The sequence below is a fragment of the Podarcis tiliguerta genome, assembly GCF_965153285.1.
Source record: "Podarcis tiliguerta genome assembly, chromosome: 11".
In the NCBI taxonomy this organism is placed as follows: domain Eukaryota; kingdom Metazoa; phylum Chordata; class Lepidosauria; order Squamata; family Lacertidae; genus Podarcis; species Podarcis tiliguerta.
This window is the reverse complement of record NC_139544.1, coordinates 17,277,023-17,302,782: the sequence shown is the minus strand read 5'-3', so window position 1 is coordinate 17,302,782 and position 25,760 is coordinate 17,277,023. Positions and strand designations below refer to the sequence as shown.

The window sequence follows — 25,760 nt, the reverse complement described above, 5'->3', positions numbered from 1 at the left end:
ACGCACCAGTGCATGACGGACCACACTCCTGTGTCATTAATAAGCATCATGCATTTCAACTGAAAATATGTACTCAGAAAGTTTCATCATACATGGTTAAATATTTGACCAAATGAACGGCAATTTTAGTGGTTTATTTAAAATGATCTATACTTTGTTGAACATAGTCTCCAAGGTGACACAGCACAATGAAAGCTAGATTTAAAAAATGATAATTGCAGGCCCTTTTTCCTTGTGCAATTTTATTGAAATTGTGCTTTGATATAATTTTATTAAAAAGCAAGCAGGCAAGATACCTATCAAACACATAATCAAAAATGCTATACAGAAATGTAGAACTGGAGTTAAAAATGATTCTATAAATAAAACAAGTTAGACAACTGGGGCAGGGAGAGAGACGTAGAATGTTCAATCGCCTATAAAAAAGTGAAATATTTAAATATATACAAACACATATAAATGGTCAAAAATTCAACTGATACTCTTCTCTCAAAGACCTCAGATAGTAGAATAGGGTCGCGGTTAAGTCTTGGAAGACAAAGCAGAGCATACACACAAGTCCTTCGGGATCAGGGTCTCTGCAGAGACCCGAGCCATGCTTTACTTTACTGAAAAACAAAAATCAGTTCTGCAAGTTTGGGTACTTGCTTCTGCTTCTTTTGGTGAGCACCTCGCTGATCTGGCGATCGAGCTCATTCACAATGTGGTCTTCGTGGCTATACACTCCTGTCCTCAGCAAGGTATCCCTCTCCTCTATCAGGCGTGCAAGGTAGTCATCTAAACTCTCATCTACTTGCCGCATGTGAGAATTTTGCATCTGCAACCCCAAAACCTCTTGGGGATCTGGCGACTGCTTTTTGTCTTCTTCTTCCTGTTTTAATCTAAGGAGGAAAATCAAAGTGAATTCAGCAGATGCGTTTTGCATCCTGATCACCTGTATTTTGAGAACCAAATGGCCCACTAAAATTAATGGAAATGAAAAGCAAACTGAACAGAAAAGAAACAAATCTGATTATCCAACGAGAAGAGCCATCGTGCTTACTTTGTTGCATAAGCCTACTGCTGGAAGACAAGAATATTTTTTGACCCAGTGCCTATGTTTTTGAGTGATTTTTAACAAGAATTAAACTGTTTGAAAACACGTAGAAGACACAAGGTCAAAAGGTACAGGAAGTACTGAGCCATTTAAAATATAAAGTGTTATGCTCGCTAGGGAGCTGACAGCAGGCACCATTAATGTGTCTTTTTATGCAGCAAACAGGTTTGCTTAGAACAAGAGGTAAAAAAGAAAAGCTTGCTGTAATAGCTACAGTCAAGATAAAAAACTGGGTCTGGTGGCCTTTGGCATAGATTTCCTATAATACAAGACTGTTATATTTTATAAATGGGCAAATATTACCTAAGGGACAGAAAGCTGTGTTCCTTTACTGGACTGACAGCCAATTAAATTTGACTTAGCTGAACCTTCACCTATTCAGCAGCAGAAGTAAAAATCCAACAAATGGTACAATACCTGTTCAGTTCATTTCTGATATCCTCTAGCTCTTGCCGTTGCGCCTTCCCCAATTCGTTGTTTTCTGCTGCCAGATACCGAAGTCTCATGTGCTCAAGCTCCTGCTGCTGTTTTTTAAGGCGGGCCATGGCACTCTCTTGCTCACGCTAAGGAAAAGCCAAGCCATCTACATTTAATCTCCCACAGATGTACACATTTATTTTATTTTTTTACAGTTTACCTAGTTTGTGTGGATTGAGATCTCTTTGTCTTTCTCTCAAACGCAGGGAAAATATTGCTGCGGGGTAACTTTCCTATAGAGGTAGTTTACAGGCATTAGACAAAGATCAAATTGAGTAAATGCACTGCAACTCGATATATGACATTTCCAGTTTGGAAGCAGCATAGAAATAATATGCATCAAGGAAGCATCAGCAAATCTTGCTCAATAAGTAGGAAAAGGCAGTAGGTCATTACGAATGACTGAAGCACCAGAGCAGTTTTACTGAAGGGTCAACTAAGTTGTATCCACTAAGACTGACAACGGTGAGGAATAAAATAAATACCAAATTTAAGCAATAATATGCGAACCTCCACACTAGATTAGCTGTGCATGATGCAGCTCTGCTGATAGCCCACAAATGAAACTTTAAAGCAATCACATTAAACTAGGACAGATATACATAAGATAATAGTCAGTGCTTTGTTTTAAAAAAGGAGACAGAAAATATTGAAAGCAAGCTGGATCATCTTGACTGTAAACAGAGGCTTATATCATATTTTCAAATGGTCTCTCGTTGCTATCAAAACTGGAAAGTGATTACAAGTGCCTTCTGGACTTTCCAACAATGACACAGTCTGATATAGTTGGAGAGAAATTTAAGATTACGGTAACACACATTAATAGCGGGGGTGGGGGATATCCAGTAGACTACGCTGTACTCATAAGACCCCATCACTGCCTCTCCATAGAAGGAGCACACTCAACACAGTTTCAGTTGTACTAAGTGTGTATATTAAACACCATTAAGTTAGAAAAAAGCTTTGACTTATATCCTGTCCCCTACCAACCTAAGTCCTAAATGAGAAAGGGGGAAAAATCTTTTAGTCTGTGCATGCATCTCCCCATCCGTATGCAAAGAGAGAGACATTTGGATGTCTCATGTTGAGGTCACAGAAAACAACATGGCTACTCAACCTCTCCAATCCGTGATCTGATGACACAAGGGTGCATAAGGAGGGGGGAATATGCCAGCCCTAGAGGAACTAATGGGAGGAAGACTGGGGAAAAAACCCAATGAAACAAGAGCACTGGTATTATTGAGAGAGAAGCCCCCTTTCACCTTCTGTCCTAGCCAACTCAAGTCCAGCAAGGCTTAGATATGGCATTTACTTTGTCACAGATTCTCGCCTTCTCATCAAAGTAGAACCGCTCTGTAAATCTATTATTTTGTCCTATCGAAAGCCAATTTGATAAGATTACTGACTCAAGCTTTGATGAGTAGTTGAAGGGCCCTATGTGCTATTATGGTGCCGAGTTGAGGCAAAGATGGCAAACCTAAAGGAGATGTTTCGATTAAATGTAGTTAGTAGCTTGATATAGGCTAGTTTTCTGTAAATCAATTAGAGAAGGTGTCTTTTTTGAGAAAAACATGGATCACTAGACTCCAGTTCCTATGTTTTCTTTAAAGATACCTTGTTGTCGGGAGACAATGGAGGAGTGAGCCTTTGCAAGTGAAGTCAAACCGCTGGAAGGTTAACAAAATCCAGCTTGAATGAGGATCATATTGGGTAGCTGAATATATGAGACTACTCCATTTTATAATTCCAATTTTACTATTGTTACAGGGCTAAACACAATATTATTGTTTGAGTTAGTGAACTGCATTTTATGATGTTTAATAATTTTAAACTTGTATTGGTTTTATATTGGGAATTAGTATGTTAGAAACCACATTTATTTGACACTAAAAGGTGGTTAAAAATCTTAATTCTCCACAACCAAGACAACTAGTAACTTGTTTTCTGAACCAGTTTCTATGCACATGTCAAACACTAATGAGAAAAATAGAGCATTTACTATGCTGTATAAAGCCTAAGGTAATTTTCACAGAACCCATGTAGAAATCATGACAGGTGTCCAAGCCACGACACAAGGTACATATAAACATTCTTGTGAGAGCACCAAGTAATTTTTTGTTTCAAATATTTTACATGCTTCATAGTTTGAGAATGATTCTCATACTACAGTCCTATGTCTAACGCACAAGATTTATGATGATTTGAAACACATGATTTATGATGATTAGCTCAGAGGCTTGTAAAAAAAATGAACTGTTTGCCAGTCAAATTTGAGATAGAAAAGATTCTTTATCCATGTTTGGTATTGAAATGGGATCTGCTTCATTCAAACTTCTTTCAGATACCTCAGCCTCATACAATGGACTTCCATGGAATGTAGCACCAGTGTTTTGCTGTAATGGCTATGTAAGATTACTGAAAAGCATGCCATCTGAAATTAATCTTTAAACATTCTTGTCTGCTTCATGCAAGTTGTACAGTTCTCCTTGCCCTCAAGTATCTTTGATCTTTTTTAATGATTTCATTGCTCGGTTTCATGCTTTATATTGCCGTAAACTGCTGCAATGTATCTTTATGACACAGTGGTATATAAATATTTGTATAATTTGAATAAATAACATTAAATAAAACTGTTTGGGATCTATGTACCCTAAGGACTGCCTTCTTCTACATGTCCAAGTTATAGGATAATTCACAGAGGCCCTTCATCTAATCCCTGAATCTTCTGCGATGCAGACACTGGATTTCAGGGGAAGAGCCTCCTCTGTTGTGGCACCCTGGTTGTGGAGCACTTTCCCCAGGCCTTTCAGTATAAACTATTAGATGTCCTTTTATGTTGTGAATTTCCTGTCTTTTTTAAAAGAAAAATTTAAAAGAAAAAGAAAAAGCCCTAATTTTATTATTCTAGGTTTTCAAGGTAGCCTATAATAATAATAATAATAATTTATTATTTGTACCCCGCCCATCTGGCTGGGCCTCTCCAGCCACTCTGGGCGGCTTCCATAGAAACAAAAAATACAGTAAAATATCACAGATTAAAAACTTCCCTGAACAGGGCTGCCTTAAGATGTCTTCTAAATGTCAGGTAGTTATTTATCGCTTTGACATCTGATGGGAGGGCGTTCCACAGGGCGGGCGCCACTACCGAGAAGGCCCTCTGCCTGGTTCCCTGTAGCTTTGCTTCTCGCAATGAGGGAACCGCCAGAAGGCCCTCGGCGCTGGACCTCAGCGTCCGGGCAGAACGATGGGGGTGGAGACGCTCCTTCAGGTATACTGAGCCGAGGCCATTTAGGGCTTTAAAGGTCAACACCAGCACTTTGAATTGTGCTCGGAAACGTACTGGGAGCCAATGTAGGTCTTTCAAGACCAGTGTTATGTGGTCTTGGCGGCCGCCCCCAGTCACCAGTCTAGCTGCCGCATTCTGGATTAGTTGTAGTTTCCGAGTCACGTTCAAAGGTAGCCCCACGTAGAGCACATTGCAGTAGTCCAAGCGGGAGATAACTAGAGCATGCACCACTCTGGCGAGACAGTCCACGGGCAGGTAGGGTCTCAGCCAGCGTACCAGATGGAGTTGGTAGACAGCTGCCCTGCATATAGAATTGACCTGCGCCTCCATGGACAGCTGTGAGTCCTACAAAAGGGAACCATAAAACCAATATATAACACAGCAAACTGTATGTCTAGCTAGCTAGCATGAATGTCTATAAGGAACCACTGTTTCCAGGGTACTAGCAAAGCAGTAAACAGGGGCATCCTGACATCACCTGCAATGTATTATTGAATTAATCCTCAGATCACTTAAGCTTCAAGCAGCTTGGATTTCACAAGTCTAGACAACTACAATAATCAAGTCATCCTTCAGCAACCTCATACTATATTTAGAGCTACAGAAATACAAAAAGTGGGTTGTAATAGTTTACTTCCATACAGTCCCAGCACAGAGTGTGTGTGTCTAATGACCCCTTGAGAGCAATTTCAATGATCCCATTAGTAAGTAATTACCTTGATTATGTTAACCACATATTGATAGAAAATATTTATCTACTGCTCTAGGTTCTCTGGAGTCTGTTATATCTGAATAGCAAGGGTAGATTGCTGTTCACAAACCAAACACCTATATAGTCTAAGTATACTTATCTACATTCTTTGGAGAGGCACATAAAATCCTTCACTGAGAATCATTTTCCTTACTAATATCCACTAATATCCACCTCATGAAGAGCTGAAATTTATGATCTTTTCTTCTATTTTCAGATGCAAAAGCTAAAAACTACTCTCATCATTTTATAGCAGTTCTGAAGAGTGGGAAGAACTGTTGGCATGCGAAGAAGTTGAGTTCTGTGTCTGCATTTCCCAGGAGGAAGGCACAACCAAGATACTGGAGTTGTTGATCACAACTCTCTCATGTCCAGCGCAGAAGAAAATCTCAGAGGGCAAGGAATTATTTCCCAATAGCAGCCACTGACAAAAAATACTTAACATAGAAAGGGAACTTTGTAATCCTTAATGTCAAATTACAAGGAGACTCCGTATGAACATGGTGAGAGCTGTTCAACAGTGGAATGGACTACCTTCGAAGCTGATGGAGTCTCCTTCATTGGATGTTTTTAAGCAGAGTTTGAATGGCCATCTATCAGGTTGTTGTTTTTTAACTGTGATTTCTTCAGGGCATGGCATTGGACCAGACAGGGGTCCCTTCTAACTCTACAAATCCATGATTCTATGCTACTCCCAATAAACAAATCAATACTGTCTAAACTCTTGGCTTCTAAGTTCTACAACAGCAACAAAAGTAAAAAAAAATAGTAAATCACCAATATTAAAAAATTAGTAAATCACTAATTTTTTTTAAATCAATCTACAAAATAACCCTTGCATTCTGCCAGGTGCTATAGCTAAGAGGCTCCTCAATCAAAGGAGAACAATCTTTATTTTGTCATAGCAGCTTATAAATCCAGAGGGAAGATGTAGACATACACACACTAGACTAAACAATGGCTAAATAGCGGCTACAATTCACTCTCCCACTTGTACATACCAAGCAAGTCTGTGGGAAAAAACGTACGACTGAAGCGAAGGAACTCAACTCCAGTTTTCTGAAAATAACCCAGAGCTGACAACTCAGTAGGAGGGTCTGGATGGTTTCAAGACACAGTTTTTAACCGAGGATCGGACTTCTAACTGTTTTTTAAAGCAAAGATTTACATCCTCTCCTTGGCTAAATTACTTGTAAATTAATCACATTAATTACCTTGAGAGGATAAGCAGGAGGCTGGACAAGATAGAGCCAGTGTCAGCCAATAAAGTCTGTGTTTGTTTAAAACAAATGCACTAGTTTTGCTGCGAACAAATCCACACAGAGTACAAAAATGGTAAGACTTAAACTCTCTAATAACCACTTATCTCAAATGCACATACTTTTGAGTTTTTACAGAAACATTCGAAATCCAGACAGATCCCTTTGTAATCACCAAAAGCTGAATTGCAACATTCTTTCTAGTTACAACTGCATTGCAACATTGCTACAGTTCTCCAATTTTGGACTTCTCAGATTTACAAGCATTGGTAATCTTACTGTCAAAAATTCAAGCTAAAATATAAATCGGTATATCAAAATATGTATTTGCTCTCTTTCGACTTCTGAAATTCCCTCATAAAGTTTTGACTTTAGGCAGACTTTGGCAAAGCCAGTCTTATCACTAGGCAAACTACACAGCTGCCTATGGAGGCAAAATTTTTAGGGTGCTTGGAGGTTGCAGGAAAACAAGGCGGGGGTCTTTCAGAGGACATGTCTTAGAGGTGCCATGGTGGGGGGGGGGGTCTCCTGCCTGGATGTCCCCCACCCTCACTTAATTTGAGGTAGCCCTCAGCTCCTGGAGGAAGCGGGGCAAACAGAAAACACACTTCCTCTGAGAATGTGCAGAGTGAAGAGGGGGATAGGACTCAAGAGTTTGCCTAGGGCACAAAATAGCAGTGGACTTTGGTGCTCATCTAAGGATGTACATTACAGTTTCATTAGTCTGTTGCAGCAAAGAAAGCAATGAGTCTTGTGGCACCTTAGCAACTAACAAAGTGATTATTTGGCTTAACTTTTTGCAAGTATGTCCACCTCACATAGGGATGCGGGTGGCGCTGTGGGTTAAACCACAGAGCCTAGGACTTGCCGATCAGAAGGTCGGTGGTTCGAATCCCCGCGACGGGGTGAGCTCCTGTTGCTCGGTCCCTGCTCCTGCCAACCTAGCAGTTTGAAAGCACGTCAAGTGCAAGTAGATAAATAGGTACCACTCTGGCAGGAAGGTAAACGGCGTTTCTGTGCGCTGCTCTGGTTCGCCAGAAGCGGCTTAGTCATGCTGGCCACATGACCCGGAAGCTGTACGCCAGCTCCCTCGGCCAGTAAAGCGAGATGAGTGCCACGACCCCAGAGTCGGCCACAACTGGACCTAATGGTCAGGGGTTCCTTTACCTTTACACTTGCCCAATGGCACAGGGAATGAGCCAGGCAAGAGGCCAAGAAAAGGCAGAATGCTTGTCTGCAGCCCAAGGAGCTGGCCCTTTAAGAGCCACAGCCTTTTGGCTAAGGTATTAGAAGTTGGGCCACGGGGGACTGGAAGAAGGGATGCAACCACTAGCCTGCCTTCCTATTTTATCCCTGTTGTAGGTAACTTTCACATGTGGGTCAGAATATCCTGCATTCCAGTGCCCTATGGCCAGCTTCCATCCATTCCCCGGCTATGGGTTTAATGCAGAATAGAGCAGCTGCATTCCTTCTATGCAACTGTCAGGGATTAAGTATTAAGGGAGGACATGCTAAGAAAGCGCCATGTCTCTGATCAGAGGGAGGAGAATGGGAAGAACAAACAGATCTTCTTGCCATGAGACTCCTCTCTCCATGTGTAACAGTTCTCTTACTGGCTGTGCTTTCTTTCCTCCAAACCTAGGACCATGGGAAGCATGGGTTATATTCAACGTAGCACCAAGGTGAATGTTCTGTTAGCATAAGGATTTATCTTTGTGCATTGCAACATCCTCTCCCTGTCCTCCCCTGTATTCCCCTAAATCTGTTCTGTGGGTTCTTCTAACACTCTGGAGAAGATCTGGGAACAGCGAGATTAGGAGCATAGGGAAATCCCCTTGTGTTAGCACAAAAAATATTGGGGCAATATTTTTGCCCCCAGATATTTTGAGATCCTCATCATCTTCATTCGTACAGCTCTTACGTAGCACAGTGTACGAGTCTTTCCCATCACCACAAAAAAAGAACAGAAAAGCCTTTCTCCATCGCATATTTAGTTGACCACCATTTTTATTAATCACTAGGTGATTCCAGAAATAACACACTGTTACTATATTGTGTTTTAATAACTAACTTCAGAGTATACGGATTGTATTTGTGCATTTCTATATTTGCTATTTTGCATTGAAAGAGGACTGTTACCTGCTCTGAGTAAAAGGAACAGAGAGGGCTAATATTTAAACTAAGATCGCATGGAATAAAGGGGCATTATGCTAAATACTTGAATGCTTTACATGATTCTATAATTCACAGCTTGACTATACTTTCTATTTTTGATTAATGGAAATCTGTTTAAACACTTCTCTGGCAATGGCCACAAAGCATTTGATCGCCTTTCCAAAGGCTTGCCAGCTGGGTTTTGTCATTAACATTTATTAACAATCCAAGATACGGCTTTTTGCGTCTAATTCTCACAACATAAATGTTGTGTATAGTTCTCCAGAGAGCTCTGGTGTGACAAGTTTCTGGCACAAATTACAACCCCATAGCTATTCACCAGAACCAATGTGAAATTAACATGGTATTAATCCAACTTAAACAAAAAATAACACAAATCATCAGAACTTAAGCAGACTTAACATTCCTCAAGGCCTCTAAATTTATAATTTTATAGTCAAAACACAATGGAGGATTCTTTCGACCAGTTCATTTAAAAGGGTTTCAGTTTAGCTTTAGCACAGATGCACAAAGGAAGGTTAAATGTTTGACGTGTTCTAAACAAGCTTTAACAGTCTTATTTCAAAGGGGAAAAGCACTGAGAAGTATAATCTAAGTTTTCATTCAGGCATTTGTTAACTTTTGGAAATGGCCTCATCACGTTTTTCGGGAAACCTTTTTTATTTTATTTTCAAGAAACAGGGGTGGGGAAGCTCCAGTCCATGGGTCAGTCTTTGCCTGCTAGGCTTTCTCATTTGGCATATGAGGACGGTTTGGGCAAATGACACCTGCCCACTCTACTCCAGATGTCATATGAATAAGGGCGGTGCTAGGTCAAAAGGACAGGGCTTCACTAAAGCCCCCTTGCGTGGCTTCCAAAGTGCCTGACAACCAGCTGTTTGAAGCATTGATAAAGCAGAAATCCAGTGCTAAGCAGGATTACCCATTCCCCAAGAAGGGGGACACGGCTTGGTCCAGGTGCATGCGAAACCTACCTGCAAGATCACTCTCACATACTCAAACCCAGCACTAAGCAAGATTTCTCTCACCTCACATCAGCAAAAGGAGGGCAATCCTGCTTGGTCCGGGTGTGTGGGAGAGCAACCAAACCTGCTCAGTTTGACTGAACTTCCAAAGCACATAGCAAGCAGCAAGGTGCTAATTTAAACGACAACAACACTTCATTTCATCGGTTGACTTTCTTGTTGCCTGCTATGTGCTTTGAAATCCCAACTTTGGGACTTCAAAGCAGCCTCCCAAATCATTTCTGAAGTCAGGTGACTGACAGGTAGACAGCTCCCGCCCAGCTGTCAAATTCGGCCCATGAACCAAAAAGGTTGCCCACTCCTGCTTATAGCCAACCCTAGAACATCAAAAACAGTAACACAGCCTCTGACCGTGATCCAGAGAACCGGGTCCATATCTGAAGGCAGGCTGCGGGTGCTTCAAATAATGCAGGGATTTGTAGGGAAATCATCAATTAAGATGCATCATCAATGAAGGCCAATTCTGGCCCACTGGACTTTGGTTTAGGAGACTGTGAACTGGCCCAACTCATTACCTCTTAATCTCAAATTAAAATATACAGTGTGGAAATACTGATGTCATTGAGCAATGTTGTTGAGCAATGAACGTGGCAATGTTTGTGATGTACTTCGTACTCAAGAGAAACTACTTTCTCCAGGCAAAATGCACATCTAGGCCACAATTTTCAAAGTGTGTAAATATCACAGTATCCTCTCTGGTTTTTGTGGGCTGCAAAAGATGCCAGCAGCTGAGACAGCTATTGTTTTTCTCTCAAACGATGAAAGATCTTTACAAGCATCCTTGATAAACACTAATATCTCCAGTTAGTTCTCCTAAGTAGGCACACTGCAGCAAGGCAGATTTGGCTTCACTACTGTACAGTGGTACCTTGGGTTACATACGCTTCAGGTTACAGACTCCGCTAACCCAGAAATAGTACCTCGGGTTAAGTACTTTGCTTCAAGATGAGAACAGAAATTGTGTTCCGGGGGTGCGGCGGCAGCAGGAGGCCCCATTAGCTAAAGTGGTGCTTCAGGTTAAGCACAGTTTCAGGTTAAGGACGTACCTCTGGAATGAATTAAGTGCTTAACCAGAGGTAAGCAACTTCCTCTTGTTGTTCTCATGAAAGTTTCAAGGGTCAGAGACATTGGAGGGCCACATTCTGGCCCTGGGCTTTAGGTTCCCCATCACTGATTTATCTTATATGTTACACACCTGTTTAAGCCTTGCTAGTTCCTTCAGCGCTCGCGCCCATTGCTGCTTGTAGTGTAGTTTTGCCTTGGTCGCCGATTCCAACTTCCTTTCAAGGTCCCCCTAATAAAGAGCAGAGCTCTATCAACAAACACTATAACCGTAGGAATAATCTTTATGCAATTGAATATACAAAACTTGTATTACAAAAATAGTTTAGTATAGCATGTAACTTCTAAAGCAGTAACACAATTTGATGTAAATACTGTGGCGCACAAGAATATCCTCGTTTAAGCATTAGCCTTATTTTTATTGTCCAACAAAGCAAAACTGGATTAGTCTGCAGTCTGAGACAGTTCATCTAAACAGTTCATGTAAACCATTTTTAAACATCTTCAAAGGACTCAAAGATAGCATTCATTTTTATATAAAAATCACTCGCTGTTCATAGTTCAGCTTAATTGATGATGCAAGACTTGGCATGCCTGATCCTTGAAATTCTAGCTAATGTGTGCCTCTTAGTTTGGTTAGATTGCACCTTTTAAGTCTTCAGTTTGAAAGATCATGTCTCTGCATTAAATAACTCACGCTCCCTCAAAAGCAGCAGAAAATGTTTCCCCCCTTAACTGGTCTTCTTACGCATTGCCAGGCCAGGACTTGTAAACTGCTTCTACTTCAGCTAGGAAAAATAAAACTATTCTGTTGGGGGCTTCTGAATCCTGTAGGATCTGGAAGTATGCCTTGATGAGTAATATTCAGGCCAACTCCATTTCCCTGGTTAGAACTGGATGTCTGAAGCTGCAAGCTCTGTACAGAGGCTCGAGAAAAAGTAGAACCTTCTTCTAGATCAGTGATTCCCAAACCTGGGTCTCCAGCTGTTTTTGGACTATAATTCCCATCATCCCTGACCACTAATCTTGTGAGCTAGAGATGATGGGAGTTGTAGTCCAAAAACAGCTGTTCTAGATGCAGGAGTGAGGAACTGTGGCTCATCAGAAGTTACTGGACTACAACTCCCATGGTCTCTGACCTTTGGCTACAATGGCACAGTTTCACTAACCCTGTTAGTGAGTGGACATATGTATGGACACCCTAATGGTTAACGGCTAGTGAACAAAGAGTCCTCATTTCTTTGGTTGTTGTTCTATCACATCGTAACACAGGTTTTTTTAAAAATCCCGTAGGTTTTTTTTTTCATCCCATAGGTCCCTCGTACCTACGGGACTGCCTCTCCCAGTATGCCCCACGGAGGATCTTATGGTCCATAAACAGCAACACCCTAGTGGCCCTAAAGAAGTTAGATTAGCTTCGACCAGAGCCAGGGCCTTTTCAACACTGGCTCTGGCCTGGTGGAACGCTCTGTCTCATGAGACCAGGGCCCTGCAGGATCTGATTTCTTTCCGCCTGCGGAAAGACAGAGTTGTTCCGCCTGGCCTGTGGCTTGGAGCCAATTTGATTCCCTCCCCCTTTTTCTTTTTCCTTCTCCTCCTGTGATGAGGCTGCATTTTAATATTTTAATGTTTCAATATTTTAATGTTGTATTTTAATCTTGTTTTTAAGTTGTATTCATTCAATTTGTTTTTATTATTGCTTGTTAGCTGCCCTTAGCCCGGCCTTGACTGGGGAGGGCGGGGTATAAATTAAAAGTATTATTATTATTATTATTATTATTTAAAAAGGCAGCATCTTATACATGCATTGAATATATATGACTGTCCAAACTGATGTTTGTGGGAACCAGAGCTGGGGCAATAAAATGAAGTCTGAAGCTATTGCCTGGGAATTTGAGAGAATAGCTTAAAATTCGCATTCTTTTGCAAGACTGGCTGGGGCAACCCAGCTAGATGGGTGTATAAATAATAAAATTATTATTAAGAGTCCTTTCCTAGCCCCTGCCAATCCCACACCCCAAAAGAGATAAAGAACTGGTTATCAGGAAAATCCCCCAATCTTTTCTTCATAAACTGGATATATGTTACCGAGTCAAAGGCATAGATAGATTAGAATTTTGAAAACCACATACATTTGCAGTTCTGTCAAACATGCAACATTTATAAATAACAAGCTCAAGCTATCAAAAGTAAGAAGAGTCTAAATGAAGCTACTGATACAACAAGATGGGTCTCTAGAGTTCATGTCCATCTAATGACATGAACAATTTGCAAACACTTAACTTGGCTTACCGTTATTATTTTCTACGCAACAGTGGTAGTACCTCGATAACTAATGCTCTAAGAATATTTATTACAATTTATCTTGGATCAAAAACTCATTTTAGGTGCACTCTGCTTGAGTTATCAGTAACAATGGAATCTGGAAAATACTGCCACAGATGAACTGTAAAGGAATGTGAAACTCCTATCCTTGGCAAGCTCTTAAAAGCAACAGCATCTTCCAGAAGGATTCTTTTGTTTTGTTTATATTTATGATGCAAATGTTGTGGCTGGGTTAAATTTGGAGTTTATTCCATGTTTTTTTTCCCTTGTTCATGATGTCTACATTTAATCTGTTGTAAAATGCTGCTATTCTTTCTGTGCCTTCAGATAAATTTGTAGACATACCTTTTCTAAAGTTAGAATACTTATTTCGGATTGCAGCCGGATTTCTGGCTTGCTGCTTTGCTGTTCCTTGTATTGCTGAAACTCTTTCTCCAGAGCTTTATACTTGTTTTCCCAGTCATAAAGCTGGAAGAAGAAGAAGAAGAAGAAGAAGAAGAAACAGAAGTTGGATGAGTTTATACCTAGATGATAACACAACAAAGAGCTGAAAGGAACATTTTGCCCAATAGATTACTGGTCTTCAACTGGGTCTCCAAAGAGCATCACAAAAGGAGCACTACTACCATACAAACAGATTGTCAAAGATTAAGAAATGGTTCCCCAAATATTCAGTGGCGTAGCGTGGGGGGTGCAGGGGGGGCCAGCCGCACCGGGCGCAACACCTGGGGGGGGGGGCGCGCTCGCACTCGCAGCTCTCTGCCCCTACCTGGCTCACTCACTCTCTCTCACTGCAGTGCTGGCTGTGCGAATCCGATCCGAGCCGCCGGGTCGCCGCCCACTGTGGAGGGGAGAGTGCCAGGCGTGCGGTGCGGTGCGGTGCGGAGAGAGAGCGAGGGACTATCTGGGGGAGGGACAGTGCAGCGGGGGGGGGGCGCAAATTACTTGCCTTGCCCCGGGTGCTGACAACCCACGCTACGCCACTGAAATATTACATTGCTTTATAGTTTTTACACACACACAGAGAGAGAGAGAGGGAGAGAGAGAGATATGCACACCAAATATTAAAAAGGAAAAAAACTTCTTTGTGATGGCAGCCACCATTCCTCCTTGGGAAATCTGCTAGATTTCTCTTAATGATTTAGAAGGGCACTTGAGATTTTTTTGTTTCATTCCAACAGGCCTTTCTGAGAAACTGATTTTATGCAGTTTCCTCCTGTTTCTTGCACAGTACTACCAATAATGCAGTGAATGAACATTATTCTTATTCTTAACTGATTTTTAGAAAATTATTAACCACTTAGACAAGTCAAAAAAGTCAACACATAAATGAGAAAAAAAATAAGTATTTTGTTCAGGCAAATTATTTATAAAGCTAAGGTTGTGATAAGTAAATTCTTCCTTAGCAACATAGCAAGAGAGATGGAGAAAATAAAAGATATGGAGGATATCCAAGACACTTGGATTTCTTGAAGGAAACTCAATAAACAGTGGATCAAACTCAAAAACGCCCTTCTAAAAAATGGGAGGGCCTTTGGTCCTGAGAAGATTCGCACAAATTTGTCAATGAACATTTTAGAAGCATCAAGAATACACTGCGCACATAGTTTGCTCCTTAGCATTAAAGAGAGAGGGCTGCCCTCAGGAAGCACCACCAACCTAATCTCATTAATTAGCTGTGATTAACCTTCTCAAAACACATTTATTCAAAAGTTACAATACAGTTACAATACAATACCCTTTCGATCAATATATCCCTTCCACGGACACCTCTGCGAGGCTAGTGGCATTAAAATATCTGGTCTCCCTTTTTCGCTTTTATAGGATATTTTAAAGCTTTAATTAACTTGGCCGTAAGATCACCCAAAAAATCTATGTCCATCTCTACCATTAAATAAAGTTGTATCCAGTGCTTCACCCCTAAACATTTCCTGAATCTTTGTACTTTTGTCCATTTACTGTATTTATTTCCCCCGATTTGAACTATAAAACGGTGATTTTCTTGAGTCACAATAAGAGTACCCCTAAGCATTTTTTTAGGGGGGAAAGCACTGGTTGTATCTAACTTGGAAAAGTTGAGTTCCACTCACTTGTTGTTGCAAGCGGATCTTGTCCTCTTCCAACTGTCTGAACCTAGATTTTTCCAGCTCCACCTGATGCATGCATTCCTCTTTGACTCGCCGCATTGCATCTTGAAGCTCCTGACGGTTTCGTTCATGCTCTGCTTGCAGCTCTTTCTTTGCTCTTTGGAGCTTAAAATTTAAAGCACACACACACACACACACAGAGAGAGAGATTTCAGCACCAGTGGTTGTCCAGATGTAAACCTGCGCTGCCTCATTTAGAAAGCACGCTCGACTGACATTACTCTCACGAGTAACTCATGCATTTCTTTGACCAACTTTTAAGATTAATAATAATAATTATAATATAACAATACTTTATAAACTTAGCCTAGCTGTGTGGAGTGTGTTCCACAACATCCATGGAGTTACGACGGCAAAAAAAATGGCTCCTAGCCAGTGCTGGATTTACGTATAAGCTAAACAAGCTATAACTTAGGGCTCCACTTTCTTGGGGGCCCAAAAATGTTTTAAAGGAAAAAAACAACTGGATGTACATTTCCAAAATATAAGATAAAAAACAAATAAAATGGCATTGGATACCTATTAGGTCCATAAATTACCATATAGCATATATTCAACACAAAAAACAGTGACAAATTGTTGCTGACAAAGGACAGCTGGACATAGAAAGGGCCCCATTACCTTCAGTAGCTTAGGGCCTTATCAGATCTAAATCTGGCCCTGCTCCTAGCTATGTAGCAGCGATTTCTCTGCCAAATCTGATGGTTTTGCAGCTTTAAGTACAGGAATACTTGATGGCTACAAGATGCACCTTGCTTATTTTTTAGGTATTCTAAGATGAACTGGAACAGTTCTTTCGAGTTTTTTCAAAATAATAATAATAATAATAGTAATAGTAATAGTAATAGTAATAATAATAATAATAATAATAATAATAATAATAATAATAATTTATTTATTTATACCCCGCCCATCTGGCAGCTTCCAACAAAATATTAAAATACAGTAATGCATCAAACATTAAAAGCTTTCCTGAACAGGACTGCCTTCAGATGTCTTCTAAAAGTCTGTTAGTTGTTGTTCTCTTTGACATCTGGTGGGAGGGTGTTCCACAGGGCGGGTGCCACCACCAAGAAGGCCCTCTGCCTGGTTCCCTGCAACTTGGCTTCTTGCAGTGAGGAAACCGCCAGAAGGCCTTCGGCACTGGTCTTCAGTGTCCGGGCTGAACGATGGGGGTGGAGATGCTCCTTCAGATATACTGGGCCAAGGCCGTTAAGGGCTTTAAAGGTCAGCACCAACACTTTGAATTGCGCTCATAAACAAATGGTTTCTGTATGTGCACAGTGCAAGATATAACATTGCGTTGCATATGTTTACCTCAGTTTCAGCACCAACAAGTTGCTTTTCACGCTTCTCTAAGTCAGTCAACGTTTTTTGAAGTTTTTCTTCCAAAACAGTATATTCTGCAACCTAGAATGTATACAGTTAAAATAATAATAATAATAATAATAATAATAATAATAATAATAATTCTTTCTAAACTGAACATGGTATTTGTTCTTGGATGACACTATATCCTTGCAAAAGAAACCAGATTTAAAATGAGCTTGAAATCCCACAAAACAAGTGACAACTTGACTTTTAGGCACACGGTGTATTTCAAAATATTATGCACCAGAGCCTGCACTGCTAATAGACTTCAACAAGACTTAGGCCACAATCCTATACACATTTACCTGAGAGTAAAACTCAGTGGGGAGTATTACAGTGCAGGATTGCTCTGCAAGAGTAGCAGTATTATATATCTTTATTTTAACTCAAACGAAAGGAAATATATTGCAGCTTAATTCGTAAACAATTCCAGGGTATCTCTAAGGTGTGTTACCTAAAGTATTTCTGTGTAGGTTTTATGGGCCGTGTGTCTAGGTCTTCTTCTGGCAGCTAATGAAAAACATCACCCTTTACCACTGCCAGCTATCATGACAGTTCATTATGCTGTGAAGCATTTCAAAGGGGAAAAGGGTCTTACTTTTTTCTTCACCAATGCTTCCCTCTCTCTGTCCCTTTTTCTCCACTCCTCTGCAACAGCCTGCATATGAGCTAGCTCCTTCTTCTTCAGCTGTGAAAAACAAAGGCAATTTCAAAATGTCTTCCTTCGAAAAGCATAAAATTTGCATAACTCAGTCAGAACTATTGTGGAAGTCTTTCCTCAAGAAACTCAACACTTCACGCAAATTAAGGACATCGGGGGGAATTCCAGATCAAATACACAGACAGCTCCCATTATCAGTCCTGAAAATTGATTAGGTAAAGGTAAAGGGACCCCTGACCATTAGGTCCAGTCATGGCCGACTCTGGGGTTGTGGTGCTCATCCCGCTTTATTGGACGAGGGAGCCGGCATAAGGCTTCCAGGTCATGTGGCCAGCATGACTAAGCCGCTTCTGGCAAACCAGAGCAGTGCACGGAAACGCTGTTTACCTTCCCGCTGGAGCGGTACCTATTTATCTATTTGCACTTTGACGTGCTTTCGAACTGCTAGGTTGGCAGGAGCAGGGACCGAACAACAGGAGTTCACCCCATCGCGGGGATTCAAATCGCCGACTTCTGATCGGCAAGTCCTATGCTCTGTGGTTTAACCCACAGCGCCACCCGCGTCCCTAAAAATTGATTACAGGTCTGTTAATTTTTAAATGGTAGCTGGTAAGAGACAATAGTTATGCATAGCCATGTAAAGCTGAACTATATCTAAAGCTACCATAACCAGAAATAAAATGGAGAACTTTACACCACATTTGCAAATTTATTTAAGCAGTCATAAAATACTACCATAACTCATAGGCTAATAACAGCAGAACCGTGTGTTACAAAACATAATGGAAGTAGAAAGCCTTAAAAGGGATTGGAAAAAGAGAGGTAAGCTTCCACTTGAATTCAACTGAAGCAGGAGAGATTGCGGGGGGGGGGGGGGAGCCACTGAAATGGAATGAATTTTTTTAAGTCACTAGGGTAGAATAGAATCATAGAATTGGAAAGGACCCATCTAGTCCAACCCCCTATAATGCAGGAATATTCTGCCCAATATGGGGCTCAAACCCACAACCCTGAGATTAAGGGTCTCATGCTCAAACAACTGAACTACCCCGGGCACTTTCCAGGCTATGCTCACAGAAAGTGAACATGCCAGTACATTGCAAGACCCCAGTGAATAAAATCACTCCTCCTCTTGGTTCAATATTGCAAATATTTTGAATTCTCTCTCTCCCCCACTCTTTCAAGGTGCTCTGTAATATCTAAAGGTGGTACAGTCTCATGACTGATATATTATAATGACTGAAGGATGTGGCAGCAGGCCAAAAGTGTTCCTGTATCGGCAAGGACGAACCTTTGCGCTCAAGACTGTAAATAGGTAAGATTCCTCTTGAATATAAATAATCTTTCCAAAACGCAGATCAGTTTTATCCTGCTGTCAACGTTCTGGGCACATCTTGAAGATATACCAAACTGACTTTTTGCCCAGACACAATGTAAGACTGGGGTGATTACCCTGTGAGACACACCTAAAAATGTATTTGAACATTATGAAGCCATCTATGCTGAATCTGCCAAGTGTACAATGCTGTTGTACAATCAGCTAAAGGGCCGATTCCAATTTAAAAACCTCTTTCCCACGCTTGTAACCACCTGAACTGCAACCTAGGTTTAAGATCTGTCACATTCGCCTTTTGTTAAGAGTGGACCTGTAGTTCCATTTAAAAAAAATATGTATAAAGAAACCTGGTTTTCAAAAAGATCTTCTTGTAGTTCCTTCCACATTTCCAATTCAAGTGCTGCTTTGTACTCTAGAGTTTCTCTTGTTTCCGGCTGGATTTCAGGAACATTACGTGGCTGAGATGACGGAACCAGTGGTGGCTCATTGGCACCTAAACCCTAAACATGGAAATGCAATTAGATAACCTTGAATGGAGTTGTGTCATTCCATACAAGAAAGGGTGCATTTCTGTTTACCTGAGAAGAATCGGACACCACAACTTCATGCATTTTCACAAGCCCATAATCTTCTAGAGTCACCGTGTATGAAAGCTCAGCTATCCTGTTGCTTGTCCTATAAACAAGAACAATAACATTTCATTTCTTCTCTCATTCGAGATTAATCTTGCTCTCTACTGTCCTTTGTTTACAATGGAACAAGCATGAGAAAAGTGGACTTATTTCTACAGCAGTCTTTCCTCTCTTTCCTCCCAAAAAGGGTCTCAGGAGCTAAACAAGTTTTATATAAAGAAGTCAAACAATCCTGATCAAAACATGTTCATTGTAAAGACTTTTGGCTATACACAATAAATTGTTTGATTGACTGACAGACCCAGACACGACGCCAATTCTTTTAGGAATATGGAACACAGAGAGTTGAAAAAGGAATAGCTGCTCTATTAGAGAAGTACAGAGCATTTATTCCTATTCATGAATAAAGAGGCTGAAGACTGAAATTATGATTCTTAGATACTGGTTACCAGCTAGTCTCTGGTCTGCCTGAATTTTCTCTCTTTGTTCCTCCTAATCACTTGTGTTGTGGTGCTGGCTATCAGGTTAGACTCAACGCTTATTTTGCTGCATATCTGCAAACAGTTTTGTTTCAAAGCTCAGAATTAAATATTTGCTGCTACAAGTGTGTTACTTTAATATGCACACTCACAACCTGGCAAGTGTGGACCTAAAGGAAACACATTAAGGTCAAAATAAATGTTCCAGACTCTTTTCATATGATTGTCTTGTTACTAAAAGGTCAAAAAGTATCACTAAAAAACAAAAACATGAAACCCATGTTGTGTACAGCAATAATTTTACATTTTACATTTGTTTCTCAAGCTTCCTTTTGGATTTGATATCCCGCCTTTCACTCCCTTTAAGGAGTCTCAAAGCGGCTAACATTCTCCTTTCCCTTCCTCCCCCACAACAAACACTCTGTGAGGTGAGTGGGGCTGAGAGACTTCAGAGAAGTGTGACTAGCCCAAGGTCACCCAGCAGCTGCATGTGGAGGAGCGGAGATGCGAACCCGGTTCCCCAGATTATGAGACTACCGCTCTTAACCACTACACCACGCTGGCACCCCTTTTATCCTTTTATCCTTTTTTAGTAAAGTTTAAATAGTTTTCTATGCAAGTACACTGAAAAGTTGGGTAAACTTATCAAGTTACAGGAAATAAACATCTGACATTTGAAACAAATCAGTACAAAGGAGTACAGTCACTTTCACATCAGTGAGTTGAGTTTGACATCAACTGCTAAAGTCAATTAGGTTTGGAGGGCTGCCATCTAGTGGCTACTAAGTTTGGGTACACTCATGCTTTTCAGAAAGAATCTTCTACATAATATACCGGAAAGTATGATTGTGCAAACATATATTTTGAAATTAAATATATATTCACCATTAGAAAGTTACATAAATTTAAAATTCCAAGCTCCACATTGTAATCAAATCTTGACCAAGTCAGCAGACAATGCATGCATGACTGCTAAAGAAAGGAACATTTGGAATCTTTTGTGTACACTTCTACAAGTACAAATTGGTATCACTTTTCAAGTTCAACTGAGTGTATTCTTTCAGAAGCTCTGCAGCATCACAAGAGGATGGAAGTGATGTGGTCTCCCACACTATTGTTCCACTGATCCCTTTTGTCCCCCAAAATTAAGAGTTATGCAAGCTCTTCAAAAATAAGTATTAAGAGTTTTACTAAATGCAAAAAAATAATAATTCCAAAAGGCCTATAGGAGTGTTAAACAGAACCAGCTATAACAGAGGAACCTCATTTTTCAAAGCTCATTGTACCCTTGTGCTGCTGTAACAGGGATTGTTTCACTGAAGGTCTGGCGCCAGCACTGTTCCCCACTGGCACCTAGAAAGCGGGTTTTTTCCATGGCCAAAATATTCGAAAGCTGGAGTCTTGCAACTCCCAGCAGTAAGTCTTTGGCTGTTTTATCTTTATGCCACAGCTCCACCAGCAATGGTATCCTGAAATACAGAGAGAAAAAATACACATAGCATACAGGAGTTTGTATTTTGTTCTCATAGATGGGTTTTTCCTCAGCTGCCGTAGGCTGGGATGGATAGAAGAGATGCATTTATTTTACATCTTTTGTGATGTTGGCGTAGATGCACTGACAGACATCAATGCTACCCTGTGGCAAAATAGTACAACCACTTGAAGGAGTTCAAGGATCCTCAATTTTGCAAGAACATTTCACACCCATCAAAGTAATTTTCCATCCTAGAAATCACAATTGAGTGATATACTTTGACTTCCTGCATTTCTGAAAATAGGTCCCAATCCAAGGGAAGAACTATGGTGAAGTTGTTGTCTCAAGGTTTCTCCATTCCTACTGGTTAGCCATTAACAACAGTAAAATCCCATCCGAACCTGTGTCACGTCACATTAGGAGTTAAAATTCAACAACTTCCACAAGCAAGTAGTATTTCTTCTGAATACGACCAGTTTGAATGAGTTGCTCTGAAGTACATTCAGTTTTGAATAGGTTTGCAGGTTTTGAACTGAGTCAATGAATGATATAGGGCAGATTCCAGTCCCTACCAGTTGCACACAGAGAGCAAAGTGCAATCATACGAAGGGTTAGGTGACCAAATGTGCTTTGCGGGACCTAATCCATCACTTAGAAAACAACACACACAGAGAGAACCATATCCCCCTTTGTCAGCTGCCACCCGCTACTGTGCTGGGCAAGTACCTGGTTCTTCAAAGCATGCACCCAGATCTCTGGTATTCGGCATTTTGAGTCCCTACCTGCCCTTGCATACAGGCTATACCCCCAGTTGCTAGGACTACTAGAAACCAACCTACTCTCCGCTGTCCATTACCCCTATAGATGTGGAAGCAAATGAGACCTAAACCACACACTGCAAGCGTCACGGCTTTGCATTCTGCCCTTTGTGAAGATGAAAGGATCATACCCACACTGCTGGAAAAAAGGAAACTGATAAGCAAAGCAGGGACAAATATTTAAATGGAACTTATTAGCAGATGCCATACCACCTCGCTGACACAAAACGTGCCACCTGAACCACCGTATTTTTCGCTCTATAAGACGCATTTCCCCCCCTCCAAAAATTAAGGGGAAATGTGTGTGTGTCTTATGGAGCGAATGCAGGCTCCATAGCTTCAGCGAAAGCAATGCGAGGCCTCCGAAGCGCAGAGGGAGTGCTCTCACCGTGCTCCGAAAGCTTTGCATTGCTTTCACTGAAGCCTGGAGAGTGAGAGGGGTAGGTGCACACCGATCCCTCTTGCTCTCCTGGCTTCACTTCGCTGGAGAGGCGCTGCGCAGCTTTCCCTCTCTGCGCAGCGCCCCTTCAGCGAAGCGGGAGGAGAAATGGAAGGGGCTCCGTTTCTCCTGCTGCTTCGCTGAAGGGGCGCTGCGCAGAGAGGGGGAGAATTTTTTTTCTCCCCCTCTAAAACTAGGTGTGTCTTATTGTGAGGTGCGTCCTATAGAGCGAAAAATACGGTAAATAACCAATCCTGAGGACAAATGTATAGGGTTGTATTTAATGTAGTGCTAAGGGAAAATGCTCCCCAAACCCTCCAGAGCAGATCTAGATAAAGTGGGAGGATAGCGAGAAGATACAAAGTTATGTTGGGCTAATGCTAACTTGCAATTTCAAAATGTACGTATGGTTAACTAGTTGTGAAGGAAAGAGAAATGTGCCAATGCACAGATTGTTAAAATGGCACCCTTGTTACACACCTGAAGAAGGTATCCTGCAGCTGATGGGGCATCGTTGCAAAATCAAATGCACAATATGACTGGGGAAGAAACACTTCCATGTTCTTCCTTACTTCCACGGGAGGGTTTGTCATAATGGGTGCAGCGCTTCCAAAAAACGGATATGAGTACCTATGGAGGTAAAAAGGTAAAGGTAAAGGATCCCTGGACGGTTAAGTCCAGTCAAAGGCTACTATGGGGTTGCGGTGCTCATCTTGACTTCAGGCCGAGGGAGCCAGCGTTTGTCCACAGACAGCTTTCCGGGTCATGTGGCTGGCATGACTAAACCACTTCTGGTGCAACAGGACACTGTGATGGAAGCCAGAGTGCACAGAAACGCTGTTTACCTTCCTGCGGCATTGGTACCTATTTACCTACTTGCACTGGCATGCTTTCGAACTGCTAGGTTGGCAGAAGCTGGGACAGAGCAACGGGAGCTCACCCCATCGTGGGGATTCGAACCACGACCTTCTGATTGGGAAACCCAAGATGCTCAGTGGTTTAGACCACAGTGCCACCCGCGTCCCATTGATAAATCAATCAATAAATAAAATTAATATTATAACAAATTCAGTGCTAATAGCTTATGACTTCAAGACCTTTAGGTAAATGAACTTCAAGCTAACTAATGACTTAAGGGCATGTCTTAACATGCCATGGTATTCAACTGAGTTTATTCAGAGTATACCTATTGAAATTAATGAAGAGGACTTAAGTTAGGTCCATAATGCAACACCATTGTTTCTATCAAACAATACGCTCCTATCGCCTCTCACTATTGGCCACGCTGGTTGAAGATGGTGGGCATTGGAGTCCAACAACATCTTGAAGGGACTCTGGATTCCCATTGCTCTGGAGAGGCAAGACTGACTTGCATCCTTTGTTTTATTTTCTAAAGTAAGGGAGCAGAGTGTTACAGTGATCCTGCGCCCAGTAACAAGATGCAGTTGGGTATTGTTAAGAATATTTCTAGGGGTGTGTGTTTTAATACGTTGCTGCAGATTTTCCCTGGTGCTCCCCAGGATTACATTTTTGGTCACCACTAGGGAGCTGAAACATAGAATTCTTCCTGGACTTCATATACCAATTTTCATTCAATGGACACTTCACATTCCATAAAACAGAAGGCCAAGTGGGCCAGTTACACAACAAAAATTACTCAGCCCAAAAGTGATACGCTTGTGCCCAATTTCCATGAAGTTACTCCTTTCAGTATTTCCCCAGCTTTTTTAAAAAATGTAGAAACTTTCTAATTTAGCATGTACACTGGGGTCTTCCATCCAGAAACATAGATAAAAATCCACAAGTTGCAACAAGAGCATTGTGAGTTTATAAATAAATGTGTCTATTAAAGAAAAGGGAATATTCAGGCAAGACATGTTTATCCATGAATGGAAGTTGCAAGACCTGCACATAGTTGGAGATTGCCCTCTTACAGTGTACAGCATCTGTGTCCTATCCTCAGAATTATAGGGATAAAACTCTCCTAAGAAAGATGCAATTACCCATAGTTTTAGATCAAGTTCATGATAAGAAAGTTTGTTATTTACAGGACACATAGAAGTGATCGTGGTGACACTGTGTAACTAGACTTTCAGATCCTCTCATGGACCGGTAACTGGTTAAGGGGCAGAAAATAAATTGAAAGTTCTCCCAATGAAGAGATGTGAAACAATAATCTAACACATGCTTTACCTTAACATACAATTGACGGGAAAGCCAGTATCCAGATTATGGAGAGTTCTTAAGTCTATTGAGAAACAGAAGTGATGGGATGCTGCTGGAACAGCAATTTTTTGACCTGTGGTAGATTCAGAGGTACCAGCCTGCTGAGTCTGAGAAGCGGGTGCTCGGGCATTCGAGGCTGAAGAGAAAACAGACAGCACATTTTCTTGTAAGATAGATGCTGACACATTCCAAACTTGAGAGCCCCTGCTGTACAAGTTCTAATACTTGAAAGTAAGAAGCTTTTGAATTTTTTTTCTGGACAAAATTTAGTTTTCTTTCTTTCTTTCTTTCTTTCTTTCTTTCTTTCTTGGGTTTTATAAACAAGAATAATGTTATACAAATAAGTATACCAAGTTTTCTCATGTCATTTGTGTAGCACAAAAATAGCACAATAACTGTGGGAAAATATCTACAACATATGTTTCATTATTAGTGGTCAATGTATGAGTTCTTGGCTTATGAATTGGTTTAAACAATTAGGAAGAAGAAGAAAAGAAAAAGAAAAAAGGGGGAGAGGGGGAGTGGGAAGTTGGGTGGTTATACTTCTATTATTCTACTTAGTGTGTGAGAGGAATTGGGTCAGTGTTACTTGTATGGGTTCTCTTACTGTCCACTTGTTTTTTTCCTTGGTGGTGAGAGAGGTTGGGGGTGGCTTAGGGTGTGGTTGGTTGTCTTTGGTTGGCTGTAGTGAGAATTGTTTTTGTGTGTGAGCAGGGTGTGA

The 25,760-nt window shown here is 41.0% G+C and overlaps 1 protein-coding gene across 1 annotated transcript in view; it reads right to left on the bottom strand.

Annotated features, from left to right (window-relative positions):
* Positions 1-225: 225 nt before the first annotated feature.
* Positions 226-25,760, bottom strand: part of CEP120 (centrosomal protein 120) — a 37,324-nt gene continuing 11,789 nt past the window's right edge. The window contains exons 9-20 of the mRNA XM_083403807.1: positions 25,007-25,175; positions 23,294-23,443; positions 21,369-21,551; positions 19,550-19,646; positions 19,319-19,471; positions 17,573-17,662; positions 16,921-17,013; positions 15,547-15,708; positions 13,802-13,924; positions 11,265-11,363; positions 1,514-1,659; positions 226-881 (exon numbers count right to left, since the gene is read on the bottom strand). Coding sequence (XP_083259933.1) covers positions 623-881; positions 1,514-1,659; positions 11,265-11,363; positions 13,802-13,924; positions 15,547-15,708; positions 16,921-17,013; positions 17,573-17,662; positions 19,319-19,471; positions 19,550-19,646; positions 21,369-21,551; positions 23,294-23,443; positions 25,007-25,175 — 1,724 coding nt within the window. The 3' untranslated portion in view covers positions 226-622. The remainder of the gene's footprint in view (positions 882-1,513; positions 1,660-11,264; positions 11,364-13,801; positions 13,925-15,546; positions 15,709-16,920; positions 17,014-17,572; positions 17,663-19,318; positions 19,472-19,549; positions 19,647-21,368; positions 21,552-23,293; positions 23,444-25,006; positions 25,176-25,760) is intronic.